Genomic DNA, 14,096 nt, shown 5'->3' on the forward strand with positions numbered 1-14,096 from the left:
TCAGCGCCAATCAGGCCTGCCTAGTCTGAAGTCATGGACACATGCACACACACTAAAAGCAGCATGCAAAGTCAAAACTTTGGGCCATGACTCAGGCAAGTGCTAGAAAATGGTTATGAACAGTTTGGTCTCCCGTGTACTCTAAACATGTGACAAACAAACCGCTACAGAAGGGGGAGAGGTAGCGTCCACCTGTAGCGGGTTTCCCGGGCAGACTTCACTTTTCGCTTTGTGGGAAAATGCTTTTAGACTGACCCACTGCTGCTTTTCTACTTAATCAGAGCTGTTATACTTCTTAAGAACTGAAAGCGAGCCTTGCTTACAAACCATCCCAGCCAGTCTGTGATGTTTTCTAACAAAAACAGAGGACCTACGGGTAAGCTGTTTTTTCCGAGTGGAGTGTTCATTCACTGCTGTTAAGGGAACAGTTTGTGTTTCCTGACTTTTAGTACCTAGTATGAGTCAAGCTCCCAATATCCTGGATCAGTGGTATCCACTCCTGTTCCTGAAGAACTACAGCATTGAATATTTGCCATCCCTCTATACTCTACCCACACGCAATCTAAATTTCTAATCTGATATTATAATTTGGTCTCTCCATATAGTAATTTCACATGCGTGCAGACACATTTCTGTCTGTAAAAGTTCAAGCCCCTAGTTTGTAAAGCAGGTTGTCTGTTAAAAATTTCTAGTCTCCATGCCGACATGATTAAGCTTATTTTCTCAAACTTAACAAGGTTCATCCAGAGCCATAGAAGACTTTAAAACAGCAGAGTAATACTGCCCATGATAAGATTATCTTCATTTGTAAAACTGGATTTGACCTTTTAAAATTGTCTCTTGTGAGTCCTTCCATATTTGTCGAAGTGCAATATTTAGCTGCCGGACTACCCCTTTAACTTTGGATTTACTCCCTGTGTGGAAAAGTGACCATATGGGCACCAGAATTCAGTCACCAGGTAGTGGGGGTGTGATTCTCTACTCTGCTGCTGTCAAATCATACTGATTGGAAGTTAGAGACACGGACCTTTCCAATTTACAATACAATTTTCATTTTCTGCCGCCAGGTCTTTGATAATGTGCCACTTTTTTTTCCAAATAGCAGCTTTCATTTCAGAGAGAAACCCTTCAGTTGCAGTGTGGTTACCAGCAACAGTATGTTTTGTTCCCTGTGCCGAGGAGGTCAACACTTTTCACTTGGTTTGTAAGAGGGATACCTCAAAAATGTGTGAACAGCTTTCAGTGAATTGTTGGTGAAAAGTTAAGTCATGAGCCAGAGAACAACTGTATATTTTTGAAAATGTTTGCTATTTTCTCATGAACTACTGCCATCACTTGACTGAAACAATTTTGAAAAGAGTATTGTGATTCAAATCAACATTTTAGAAGCATTTCTATTGTTAAAATAACAAATGTGGAGGACTGTTAAGCCTTACCAGAGGTAAACACTCTTTAGATACGTTGCATTTTAATGTCTTGTAATTGTCATATCCTTTCCTCCTCTAACAGAGAACGGGAATTAGGCACTTTCAGTCAGTATCATTCACAATACAGAGCTCAACAAACTGCTTTGGGCATTTACATCTGCTAACGTAGCCAAGCTGAAGTTTAGGCACTGGATTACAAAGTTTTGTCATAAACTTTCATAAACCTAACAAATAAAATTTCCATTCCAGTACTCCCCCACACACACATCTGCTGCTCTCGCTGTTGTTTCATTTTAATGAGTATTTTATGTCTATTGGTTTTGGTATTATTGGTATGAATTGCTGTTGTTATTCTTATGCTGTATAGTTTGCTGCGAGCCAAATACTCTCCCATAAACATCACAAGTTCTGAACATAACTGTTCACTGCATGCTGTCCCTCTCTTTTTTTGTTGTTGTTGAATACATTTTCTAAATCAAATGAAGGTATGCAGTATGCAGTCTAATAAATGCACTCATGAAATGTATATTATAACATGGTTTCGAATGGATAAAATACATTTTTACCATACTCCTCATTAAACGCAAAGTAAGATTTGCATTAAGGCACTAAGGAGTAAAACCTTTGGTCCTTGTCTCCTGACGGAGGAAGATCACAGTGAAAATAACATCTACAGATCTACAGATACGTTGGGCTGGTAGAGTGCACTAGGTAATGTTATGTGTTGGCTCCCTTTAATGGGGAAGAGAGAGCTACATAAGTTAAACAATAACATTGTTCTTATACTCATTATCGAGGAGTGAACTGGAATGTCTGAAATATGACTGCACACCAACAGTGTGGATGCATGTGCAGCATGGCAAGTAAAATAAAAACTGAAAAGTCAGTTAAGAAGTTATCAATAATGAGATTCTTTAAGGGTCTGACCACATGTTCTGATCATTGCACCATTGTTATTGGTTATTCATATAAACTACGAGAGTAAAAGGCTAATAAGGTTAATAAAAAACTGCTTGAAACTAAATAAAGACTCCCTAACTGATAACCAAACTGAAAAAGTTTGAATTACATTGAAGTGTCAACTGTCAAGTTTGGTGCACACAGAAGTACAAGGTGTAAATGTCTTGAACGACAAAAAAATGATCATCACCCTTCAGACAACATCTTCTTTACCCTCTCCTTCTCTGCTGTCAGCTCCACCTCAGCACTCTTACTGCGAAACAGCTTTTCCTCGCCCGGCCCATTAACTGTCAGCAGCGGCGGAGAGTGACGCTCCTCCGACAGCTCCTAGATCAACAACACATGAACCAACAAGGGACGATAACACAAACGGGACATGAGCTCTGTTATAGAGTTAAAAGGGAATTCAGCAGCAGCTCTGTAACGTAGCGTAATCAGTTTCATCCAGTACAAAGGCTTCTTGGAAACCAATGAAAAAGAAAAGAAAGTTGCAAAGATTAGTCGATTGATCAATTAGTCTATTAAAAATTTAGTCGGTCAATAGAAAAATTTATTAGCATTGCATGTGCATTACAAAGAATGCAATGCATAATCGATTAATTGTCTTGAGTAATTTAAAAAAAAAAACAATGCCAATATTCTCTGGTTCCAGCTTTTCAAATGTGAGGATTTGATTTATTTTCGTTGTTTTACATGACAGTAGAGTGAATATCAATGGGTTTTGAACTATTGGTCAGACAAAACAAGTCATTTGAAGATATTACATTGGGCTCTAGAACCTTGAGATGGGCATTTTTCACCACTTTCTGACATTTTTCACACCAAATGACTAATCATTAGTCAAGAAAATAACAGACAGATTAATCGATAATGAAAATAATCATTAATTAAAGTCATTAGAAGAAAAGGTTATAGATACACCAGCATCTTTTGTGTAATAATTGTTAAAAACTTGATTAAAAAAAGCGACGCTCCTCAGAGTTTCTTGCGATTACACTGTAAATCGTAATGAACTACACTACAGATTTGCTATCAGTGGACAAGAGTCCATTAACAGAAAGAGCCTGATTATAGAACAAGAGCACTTGTAACATGGTAAAACTACACTTTGTCTGCACTTTTTCTACATTATTTTAATCAGAGTGGACATTAAATTCTTTAATATGCCAACATGGCCATATTCAAAGATTACTAATTGTGGGTGTTTCACTGTCGATACAAGATTAAGCACAACCAGGTTTGAGCTGTAAACAGGCCCATTAGTGTCTCTATATTCAGACCTGTCTTCAGAACAAAACGGACGCGACACAGCAGCGAGACAGGACAGAACTCCACCTGTCAGTGTAGATACTGTATGTCTCATCTGGGCTTCTTTAAACAGGCTCTGCGCCCAGCGAGCAGCCGCGCGTGGGGCCCAGCTGCCTTCTCTTCATACAGCCTCAGAGATCTGATTGGACCTGTATGTCAGCCATTTCAACGGGATATGACAGACATACAGTTCCTCGTTCCAAGGGTTCCTCTGGAATTTGTGTGCATGCGCATAGAAATTGTGCACGTGCTGGTCTGGTGAGATATTACATGTGTAAGTTGTACTTTTCACTATATCTTTACCGTGATCATAATTTATAATCACGGCTTTAAACAAAAGCATCTGCCAAATGAACGAATTCTAACAATAAATTAACTTGATGGTTCATTTAAATTATATCAATATCCAGAGACATTAATGTTAATTTCAATCTGTCTTTGTTGGGACCTACAAGATTGATTAGTGATCCATCTGACTGTGTTCCATATAGATTACAGATGGTTTGCAAGCAGAACTACCTAGAACATGTATAATATTATTTAAACTACTACTTTTAAGTGGTGACTAGTATTTGCTTGATAATAATAACTCATAAACTTAGCTTGAGGAGACTTTGAACATGACATTACAGCATGCACATGGCTTGACTCCAGCCTGGCACAGTCAAGTCTAACAGATCTGCTTTGATATTTTCCTTCCCTGCTGCCCAGAAATGGGTTCAAGCTTCCTTTCACACAGTTTTGTGAACCATTTTCCTCAGTTTGAGACTGTGTGTGTGTGTGTGTGCTCAGTGTCCCTTTTTAAAAGCATGCAGATGAATTAGCTCATGCACATTTCTGTACCCCCATTGCCCTCTGTCTTCGTCTTTCTGCGTAGGGCACCTAAACCTAAATTTGTCAATGACCAAGTGCCTCAGTGAAGCATTAAACCCTTCACTTACAGTAGAAAAAGCTTGTATTATTTATTTAAGCTAGTCTGGCTGTATTCCCCTGAGGATGATGGTTTATTATCTGTAGCTCAACAGCTCTCTGGCTGCCCTGATAGATGGATATGTAAATAAAACACACACACAGCCGACTCCATGATGTGGATGAGCGCCATGTACAGAGGAAGGAACCCCGGAGCAGGAAAAAGCCAAGCTAAGGGAACTACAGTCTGGCCCCAAAATCAACGGATTGGCTGTGCGTATCCCTGAATAATTCATACTGTGGATCATGTTTAAGTCATAAATGGGATTACAAATTTACAGCAGTTTTTTCCGTATGTTGTTCCCTAACAGGCTGAGTAGAGACAAGCCAGAGACATTAGAGCTCAAACCTGCAAACAACCAACTACTAATTAGTCCGATTTCAAAGGGACCTGAGAGGAATTTTCATTTTTAAAGGACGTATCCGTTTATTTTCTGCTCTCTGAATATTCAGTAATATCAATGGAGTACGTACTCTGGACTTTCTCACTTTTGAGGAATGAAATTCAGAAAATGGCTGGTGAATTTCGCTGCATGTTGCAATAACCCATGCATCTTAGATAAAATGTGCAGATTAAGTTACATTTTGTGTTGTTGCTTCAGTCGTTAGCACAGAATTTTCTCTTTTGCTGCAAACACCAGCTGGGTTCTGAAGCTAAATTTGTGCTGAAGTCAACTTTGATCAGACTCCAGATGAATTATTGAGCATGATAGTCCATGCCACACTGTGAACACCGCAGTCCCCTAGACAAAAGAAGATGGTTGATGGTTGTGTGGTGGCGTGTGTGCTTTCACCTGGGAGAGCTGAGAGATGAATATGTCCCGTGATGCATCAGGAAAACAGAGAGGGAAGGGGCAAATGAGGAGAAAGAGAAAAAAATTGTTATTAGATAATAAACCATGCATTAAGCACTATTATTTTGATTACATGGGGATCCATCCCGTTCCCAGTTAGTAAAAGCTTCACTGTTAACAAGACTCGACCGTTGTTTCTGCACAGGAATTAATGGATTTGATGTCTCTGATTTGTTTTGAGTTAAGAGCAGAAGAGGGAAATCGGCAGGAGCAGTGATTTCAACTGAATGCTGAACAGACAAAGAAAAACAAACTGTATCAACAGAGGAAGAGGAGGTCAGAGTCCCACCCACACTGTTTGAGTGAAAGCTGATCCCTAGGAAACACAACAACTGTGAGCACTTAGCTACAAAAGATGGGGACAGAATAAAGATGGAAGTGGAATAAGTTTGTTTTTTATTTCATCAACATCATCAACAAAGTGAACACAAACACAAACCATCCACCTCAATACAACCTGAAAATAAATGTGGATATGTGGATGTGTGTGTGTTGTATTTTAACAACACCTCCATTCCTATAGCAGCAACTTCAAAATTTTTCTGAGAGGGGGCTTGCATTGTATTCGATGGGATTCCAGATACTTTAAATATTAAACGGCTTTCCTGAGAGCTTTCATCCTGACGTCTCTGCTCCAAAATTCGTCTTTAGTACATCAACGCCGTTTACTTATTTATCTTGGCATGAGTCCATTTGCTCCCTTAGCTTTATAAAGCTCCTGTTTCTACACGCTGTGTTTGATTGAAACCCAAAAGCTGCATTATTTAATCCTGTGTCCATGCATCATAGGTACATGCTTAGGCTCCCCTTGAAGTGACCGTATTCCCCACTACACCACACACATACTCAACACACAACACACACACACACTTCTTTTTTAGATGGTTTTTTGACGACTGTCATTTCCTTCTGCCTCTGTATAGGTACCATGTATGGGAGGAGATTTAGAGGAATGAAAAGCTCCAATCAGCAAGTGCAAACACATGACAGCTGTTACCTGTCAGAGGAGCGACACAGCGTCTGTATCCTGCTACACGGTTTGCCAGCTGATTAATGGACAGAGATGTTATTTCTTCTGTAATGTTTCAGGCATTTATTTACCTTCACTGTGTAGCTCAGTGGTTCCCCACCTTTTACTGTTTCACAAATGCCACGACCCAGTCAGATGAGCTCAAGTACCCCTTCATTAACACCAAACATCATGTTCCAAATGTGGTTGTCTGAACTGATTTCAAACTGTTTAACACCATTAGCTTTTTTTTCCTGTAGAAAAATAAGCAAAATTTGCGTTTGTGCTACTACCACCATTTAAACCTTTTATCCACTCCTATAAGCAATCCATTTTGACTTGTTTCAATTGAAGGATCTAATGTTAAAAGAATAGTTCGACACTTTGGGGAACAGGCTCATCTGCTTTCCTGCTGAGATTGATGTGAGGATCTCATGACTGTATGGTAATTATGTGGTATTAACCTTCTAATCTAATTCTCTGCAAGAAAGTGAATAAGTGCAATTCCCAAAATGTCTTTACTGTGTTAACAACTGACTGAGTGGTTGTGGGAGGCGTGCCATGATCAGACATCCCATCACTGCTGGTAATTTAAGGGTTACTGGGATAGTAAACATACTGAAGATCAGCCTCACACCAATTTGTAATCATATTTTTGTGTTTATTCTCCTACAAAACCAAATGTGTGGATATTTTTAAACATCATAATTTTATCGATTCAAATTAGCTTAATCTTTCCATTAACCCTGTGGATATCTGCAGACATACCTTCTGGAATAACGGTGGAGAACGACGCAACAGAGGTCCCCTGCGAGATTTGAGTACAGGACATAACTGTTTTCATTGCATGCATGTTATGTCTTTCCTTCATCAATGCATTACTGCATGCCGTAGCTGCTCATCATACCGACCTGTGACGATCAATTCATCTGGTGCTGTCAGAGTAAACGGATCGGCCCAAAATTAGCAGTCATACAGGTGATTGTGTTCATCTAAAAGTTTGTAGTTTTTTGTAGAATTCGCTTTTGTTTTGAAGAGGTATTTTCGCTCCCATGTGTCTGTTCTTATCTTTCTGTAACAGAGTTTTCTGATTCCTCTTCTTGACTGGTTGGATCACCCTCATAATCACATTTTATTGGATGGAATTGCAACTGAAACTTTTAGATGATGTCCACAAACACAGGATTAAAAAAAAAAAAAAAAGTATAAATATATTCTTTGGCAATTTCCAGACGGAAAAAAAACAATGACATTGAAAACATAAAAGGACTACACTAAACACCTACGTGTCTATTAATCTTGCTGGTAAATCTAAATAAATTTTTTTAGCAGAGCCAGATGAGACAGTAGGAACACAACTGTAATGGCCTGGTAGGTGTGTCCCTTTCATCTGTCTTAATATTTCAATATATATATGTCTATTTATCCTCTTTAATCTCGAGGAGAATTATTTAAATTGTGTTTGAGGGCTTTGTGTTTTATAACATATAAAGGCACTAATCCTAAAAGGGTTATGGGTTCAGTTCCCACTGGGGCCACCATAATTTTTAATGTTTTTTTATTGCATAAATCTGTTTATTATCTTTGCACTTGCCCATTTGACAATGCTCTCTGCGTTGCTCTGTTTATCATTCTTCATCTCACCGACTTCACCATCTCCGCCTCCATCTTATCTTCGAGCTCTGCAAACAAGCCTGAAAAGCTGAGGCTTGACTGGCTGCAGATCCCCTGCTGCCAACCACATATCACACTTGGAATATGTGCTTGGTAAAGCCCGAGGTTATATAGATACAGCTCTGCAACCCTGTGGATTGGTTACTAACCACAGCTGTTACTGGCTGGCTTCAGGTGATGCAAAAACACTACTGATACACTGGCTGAGGGAGAAAATAAAAACTGTACACGACACTGCAGCTTCTCTCCAGCATTGTTTAAACCAACATTTTCTTTATTTTCTTTAGTTTGTCATGATGTAAGGTTTACATATTTAGCTACTTATGCTGCATTTTTCCCCCAATATTATTACGAAATGACCTTCCTATTCTTCTACCTTTTGACTTTTTGGCTGGGCTTTTTGTTTTTTGGTTGGTTATTTCCATAAATAGTTGCATGCTTAAAAGTGTAATCTGCACAAGTTAGTGATCTTTCCTGTTTTATTTCTCATTCTCAGTATGTCCAAGTGTCTGTAGAAAGCTTTCAACACCACGCACATTTTGGTGCATAAAACCCATTTCAAACTTCACAGAGCTCTTAACTTGCATTACAGCCCCTTTGGATCCCATCAATACTTGGCTGTACTTCATACATAAAGTAACATCATGTACTCGCACACCATAACAGCTTTGATTGGGTAATGTTTCTATATAACACAGGTTTGGACACTCAGCGGTAAGGTGTTTTACGACATGCTGGGGTGAGTCAGAAGTGAGAAGAGGTGATAATACCCACAACAGCACATCTACAACACCTCTGTTTGCTGCCTGACACAAAATCAATGACTGTTGTCTTATAGATAAAATGAGTACAGGCTGCACAGCTGCTCCTGTCCTTGTCTGAGTTTTATCTTTTCCTCAAAGCCATGCCTAACACTCAACAGGGTCTCCGGTTGCCACGGTAAGTGGATTTAACACCTATGTTTACTGTCCTGTCACTGACCCAGTACTAAAATGAAAAATGTATTCATTGATCATTTTCCATTTCTATTCCTATTTAGGGACACATACAGTGTTAAGTGTTTATGTGTGTGTGTTTGTGTACAAATGGTGGGATGAAACTATGTACTTAAGTGCAGTTTTGAGCTACTTGTACTTTAATTGAGTACTATTGTTATATAATACTTTCTCCTTATACTTCACTGCATTTCAGAGAGAACTATCATACTTTTTCTGCACTACATTTATTTCACAGCTTTAGTTACTGGTTACTATGTGTAGTAAGATTTTGAGATTAACATAATCTTGACTTAAATATAAATTATGGTACATTGCTGTAGAATAAACTACCAAACTGTATATAAAGTAGATAAAAATTAGCTGCATTCGACCAACGACAATAGTAAAATAGTTCATCATCCAGTAATAGAATGGGGTCATTTATCTAAACACTGAGTGCTTTTCCTTTTGATACTTTAATATAAATAAGTACATTTTGCTGATAATACTTATGTACTTTTACTTAAGTAGGATTTTGAAAGCAGGACTTTTACTTGTAATGCAGTGTTTTTACTTTGTTGTATTGCTACTTTAACTTAAACAAAGGATCGAACTACTTTTTCTACCACTGTTGTGTGACATGCAGGGGCAAGAAAATCATTAATTTCTTTGTCCTTTTTGTCTTTTCCTGACTTCTCCACTTTGTTTTACTTTGTTTTTGTAAACTTTTGTAACATTTGCATTTATGTTTTCATCACCATAAGGCACCTTGTAACAATGTTCACTAAAAAAAGGGGGTTTTGTACAGTTCCTGGTGGCTGAGGGGTTAAGACGCATGGCATGTGACTGCAATGTATCCGCTTCATGGACCTTTGTTGTGCGTAACACCTGTCTCTCTGTCTGCTTGTCTCCTGTCTGCAGCATCTCTGTCCCATAAGGACAAAATGCACAAAAGATTTTTGTCTCTGCAGATATTAGAGTAATCAAAAAGTGAGTAATTAATCAATGTCAAACACACTGAGGCAGTAGCAAACTGAACCATGATCTGAAGTGTCAATATTAATCAAAATAGGACAAATTAAAGTCAAATTTGCAGTTTAAAAGAATTAACATGACATTTCTCACTTCAGACAGAACCAAATTACATAATGTATTTGGATTTAAAATACAAAGACTATTGAGTGATTCTCAGGTCTGCTTCTGTGCAGCTCAGTCCAGCATCAATGTTCTGATAAAACTGATATAAGTCCCCTGGCATTGTGAGAAAGAATATTTAAACTCTAAACTCAGTTTTGAATCTATGTTGCGACAACAACATTGTTTCCTCCATGTTTGTACAATTAAATCACAGTCACATCCTCCCAAACCGGGTTGTGTACTAGTTGTGTTCTCATTGTTGATACTGTAAATGTCAGAAGAACTGCCCCAGTAAATATCACTCTATCTTGTAATTACAGGGTGGATTTTGTGAGGGAGAAAAGGTGAAGGACAAAAAGTTGCTACTGCAGGAAAACTTTGACTTCTGAACCTCAGAGTTATGAAGTCCACCAAGTAATCACATACGCTGGCAGGATAAAAGCCGGCCATTGTCCTCTCATCTGCAGCAGCCAGATTCCCTTCAATTATAAATGAGTCAGCTCCCTTCCAACTCTCCCCCATCTCCCCATCCTTCATTCTTCTTTCATTCGTTCTCGGCCATTACTACCCCTCCAAACACCTTCAACGCCGGCGTCGCTTGCTGCCTCCCATCTCCATTTTTCATGCATGAAATCTTTTAATGGAGTTAACCAATGGGAGAAATAATGGAGTGGCCAGATGGGGATCCATCTAATCCCTCGTGATTCTGCATATGTTTAAAATAGAAACACAGCCACTGAGTTCACTGTCATATTACTGCTCCGCTGTTGCATTGGCGTGGGGGTTACAAACACCATCATGTCCCTTCAAGGTCACAAGTTCAGTCGCTACAACCCAAACCTGGTGTACATTCATATTCTTATTAAAGTCTGCTAAGAGCTTTCACTTTCAGTGTCATCTTTTCAGATCATATTTGTAGCACAATACCAGGGGTTTTTAAATCATTACTGATGTCTGCACACAGTTGATATAATTGCAGATATCAGCTAATTTTACTCCTTATATGGGTCAATTATAACCCAAATATAAAAAAAAATTAATTCAGTCAAGTGGAGTAAAACAACCCTCCGTACAGATTAATTAAGTTTTTATGGTAAGACTTGTACTTCTCTGCCGTTTAAGGGGTCTCCCATCACCCCATGACCATGGAGGTGAATGAACCTTGTTTTTGGTGCTAGAAGCATCTCAAAACTCATTTTAAAAAACTCAGCTCGAGTCTTTTTGTATTTTTCTTCCCTCTGATGCCACCGCTGTTGCATTGGCCTGTGGTTTACAGAGCATACAGTTCCCAATGAAAACCGTCCACAATGAGGTTTTTTGGAAAGTGAATTTCCAGACAGGCAAATTTGAAAGTTTTCATGAGGTTATTTATTGTTATGCAATAAAACCAATAATCAATTAGCATAGCCAAACTGCATATATTGCTATTTAAATGTTGCGTTATTATTCACTTATTTTGGTAAATGGTAAATGGACTGCACTTATACAGCGCTTTTCTAGTCTTGTCGACCACTCAGGGCACTTTACACTGCTGCCACATTCAGCCATTCACCCATTCACACACACATCCACACAGCACTCTTTTTTATACATACTGCGCTTTCTACACATACACGCACACACACACACACACACACACGCACACACACACACACACACACACACGCACGCACACGCACACTCTCACACCGATGATACATCGGGGGCAATTTGGGGTTCATTATCTTGTCAAAGGACACATTGACCTTCCGGTAAGTGGACGACCCGCTCTACCTCTCGAGCCACAGAAATTAGATTAGAAATTTTTGGCTGATGAGACCTTGGCCTTTACAGGTCATGACTGATTGACCTCTTTGATATTTTTGTCAGATTTGTTATGATGGGACATTTTTTTTTACTACAATCAAGTACATGAAATTCCCATTTTCTACCTGGGAAATCCAGCCAAAATAACTAAGAAAACGTGCGTGGGTAGACACACAAACGTTTTATGAAAGTACGTGCGTTACCTGCGGAGCTGCAATGTTGAGTGCAGGGTTGGCCAGTTCAAACCTCTCCTGGGATTTCTCTCTGGCCAGACGAGCTGCTTCCTTCACCTCCTTAAACTGCTCTGCAAACTGCAGGAGGAGGGAGAGAAGGGACAGAAGTCACACTCTGAGAAAACCGCCAAGAAAACCTGAAAACTCATCGCTGCAAGAAACACACACTCTTCTAATCTTCCTTCATTACCTGTACGTATATAATAATGTTGGTTTATGAAAAACAAATAAATATCTAACTTTACTTTTTCATGTGGCCACTTCTCTATCATGCAGCTTTGGTCCAGAGGAATATCAGGAGGTAAGAGGTATATTTGTTTAATCTATTGTCCAGGTACTGTGACCTTTGATTCTTTTCTATATGTGCTTCTATGTCAGAAAATTAACAGTCTAGTTAATTAACTTAATTCTGCTGTTACAAGGTATTTCACTTAATAACAGCTTGTGTTGAATGTGAAAAAAATAAAATAAAACTCTTGCATAACACAACATAAGGTTCTCTCATAGCAAGTCGAAATCTTTGTGATAAATTAATATCACGAAAAAAATTGTCCAGTGAAATCTGAGCCAAGGTGAGGAAAAGAAAAAGTATGTATTTTCATATGTGGGAACATTATTGAAACAGATTTTGTAATTTTGTAAGACATTTTGTAAGAGCTGGTGTAACGATAATCCAGCTACATCAGACGCTGATACAAGACGTGTTTACACACAGTGAAAAACGTGGGGGCTTATCATCGAATCGCTGTCCTCTCCTGCTGCATGGTCCATCCACTCTCTCTGTGTAATAACTAATAAATGAAAGACTCTTTGAAGGATTTTGTTTGAATGTTGCCGCAGTGTTTGTGCGCGATGTTTACCTGCTGCAGCTGCTGCTCTGTGGAGAAGCCCAGGCCGTAGACGGTGTTGGCCCGGCTGTCTGCCCACTGGCCGAACTTCTGGGAGGTTTTGGTGAAGGTCATGTTGGGGGTGATGGTGCTGTTGATGATGGCCTGGCGCCACGGAGAACAAAACAAGTATTAAACGACATGAATGAAAAAGCGGGTCAATGATCCTGGTAAGACAAGTGGGACATTGTTATAATAAATATATGATATAAATAACATGACATAAATAAGAACAGAGCAAGAACAGAGAATGATATTAAACATGATGTATTAAATATGTAAAGTGGAGGGTGTTCAACCAAATCTATAGGTTTTGTAGAGGAGTAGTCTAACATAAATATGATATACAGACAGAAGAGAAAATTTGTGGAATTGTTATATTTCTTTCTATGATTTATATTTTATCTATATAATATATATAGTTATATGCTATAAATACAAACTCATATGTTCACAAGAAAACATTTATTATTGATAGTTCACATTCTGTTTTAATAATAATAATATGTTTAAATAATTTGTTATATTCGGCTTCGTCCACTATTTACAACCACGATTTCATTTCACAAATTTCTTCAAAATTTAGGCTTTCAAAGAAAAAATCCACCCCTACAGTAGCTGTGGTGAAGGTGCACTGACTCTGATTCTACCATAACTAGCTGGTGTGCTGCACGTGTACTTGATGTACTGTAGACACATGCATTTATCAAACTACTTCACACGCTAAAAAAGACCGTTTTCAAAAGAAGGTCCTTTTCAAAGACAACCAGTTCACAACATCCAAAGCCAGTGAGGAAGAACATAAATAGTCCCTGTCATCTTTAAAATGCGAAATTCACAACGGCACATTGTTAT

The 14,096-nt window shown here is 38.6% G+C and overlaps 1 protein-coding gene across 1 annotated transcript in view; it reads right to left on the reverse strand.

The window, feature by feature from the left end:
- LOC120790561 (homer protein homolog 3-like) overlaps window positions 1-14,096 on the reverse strand; it is a 48,751-nt gene that overhangs the window by 12,440 nt on the left and 22,215 nt on the right. Inside the window, exons 4-7 of the mRNA XM_040128223.1 lie at window positions 13,215-13,346; window positions 12,325-12,432; window positions 5,459-5,467; window positions 2,578-2,714 (exon numbers count right to left, since the gene is read on the reverse strand). Coding sequence (XP_039984157.1) covers window positions 2,578-2,714; window positions 5,459-5,467; window positions 12,325-12,432; window positions 13,215-13,346 — 386 coding nt within the window. The remainder of the gene's footprint in view (window positions 1-2,577; window positions 2,715-5,458; window positions 5,468-12,324; window positions 12,433-13,214; window positions 13,347-14,096) is intronic.

This window comes from Xiphias gladius, chromosome 6 (assembly GCF_016859285.1).
Source record: "Xiphias gladius isolate SHS-SW01 ecotype Sanya breed wild chromosome 6, ASM1685928v1, whole genome shotgun sequence".
Lineage (NCBI taxonomy): Eukaryota > Metazoa > Chordata > Actinopteri > Istiophoriformes > Xiphiidae > Xiphias > Xiphias gladius.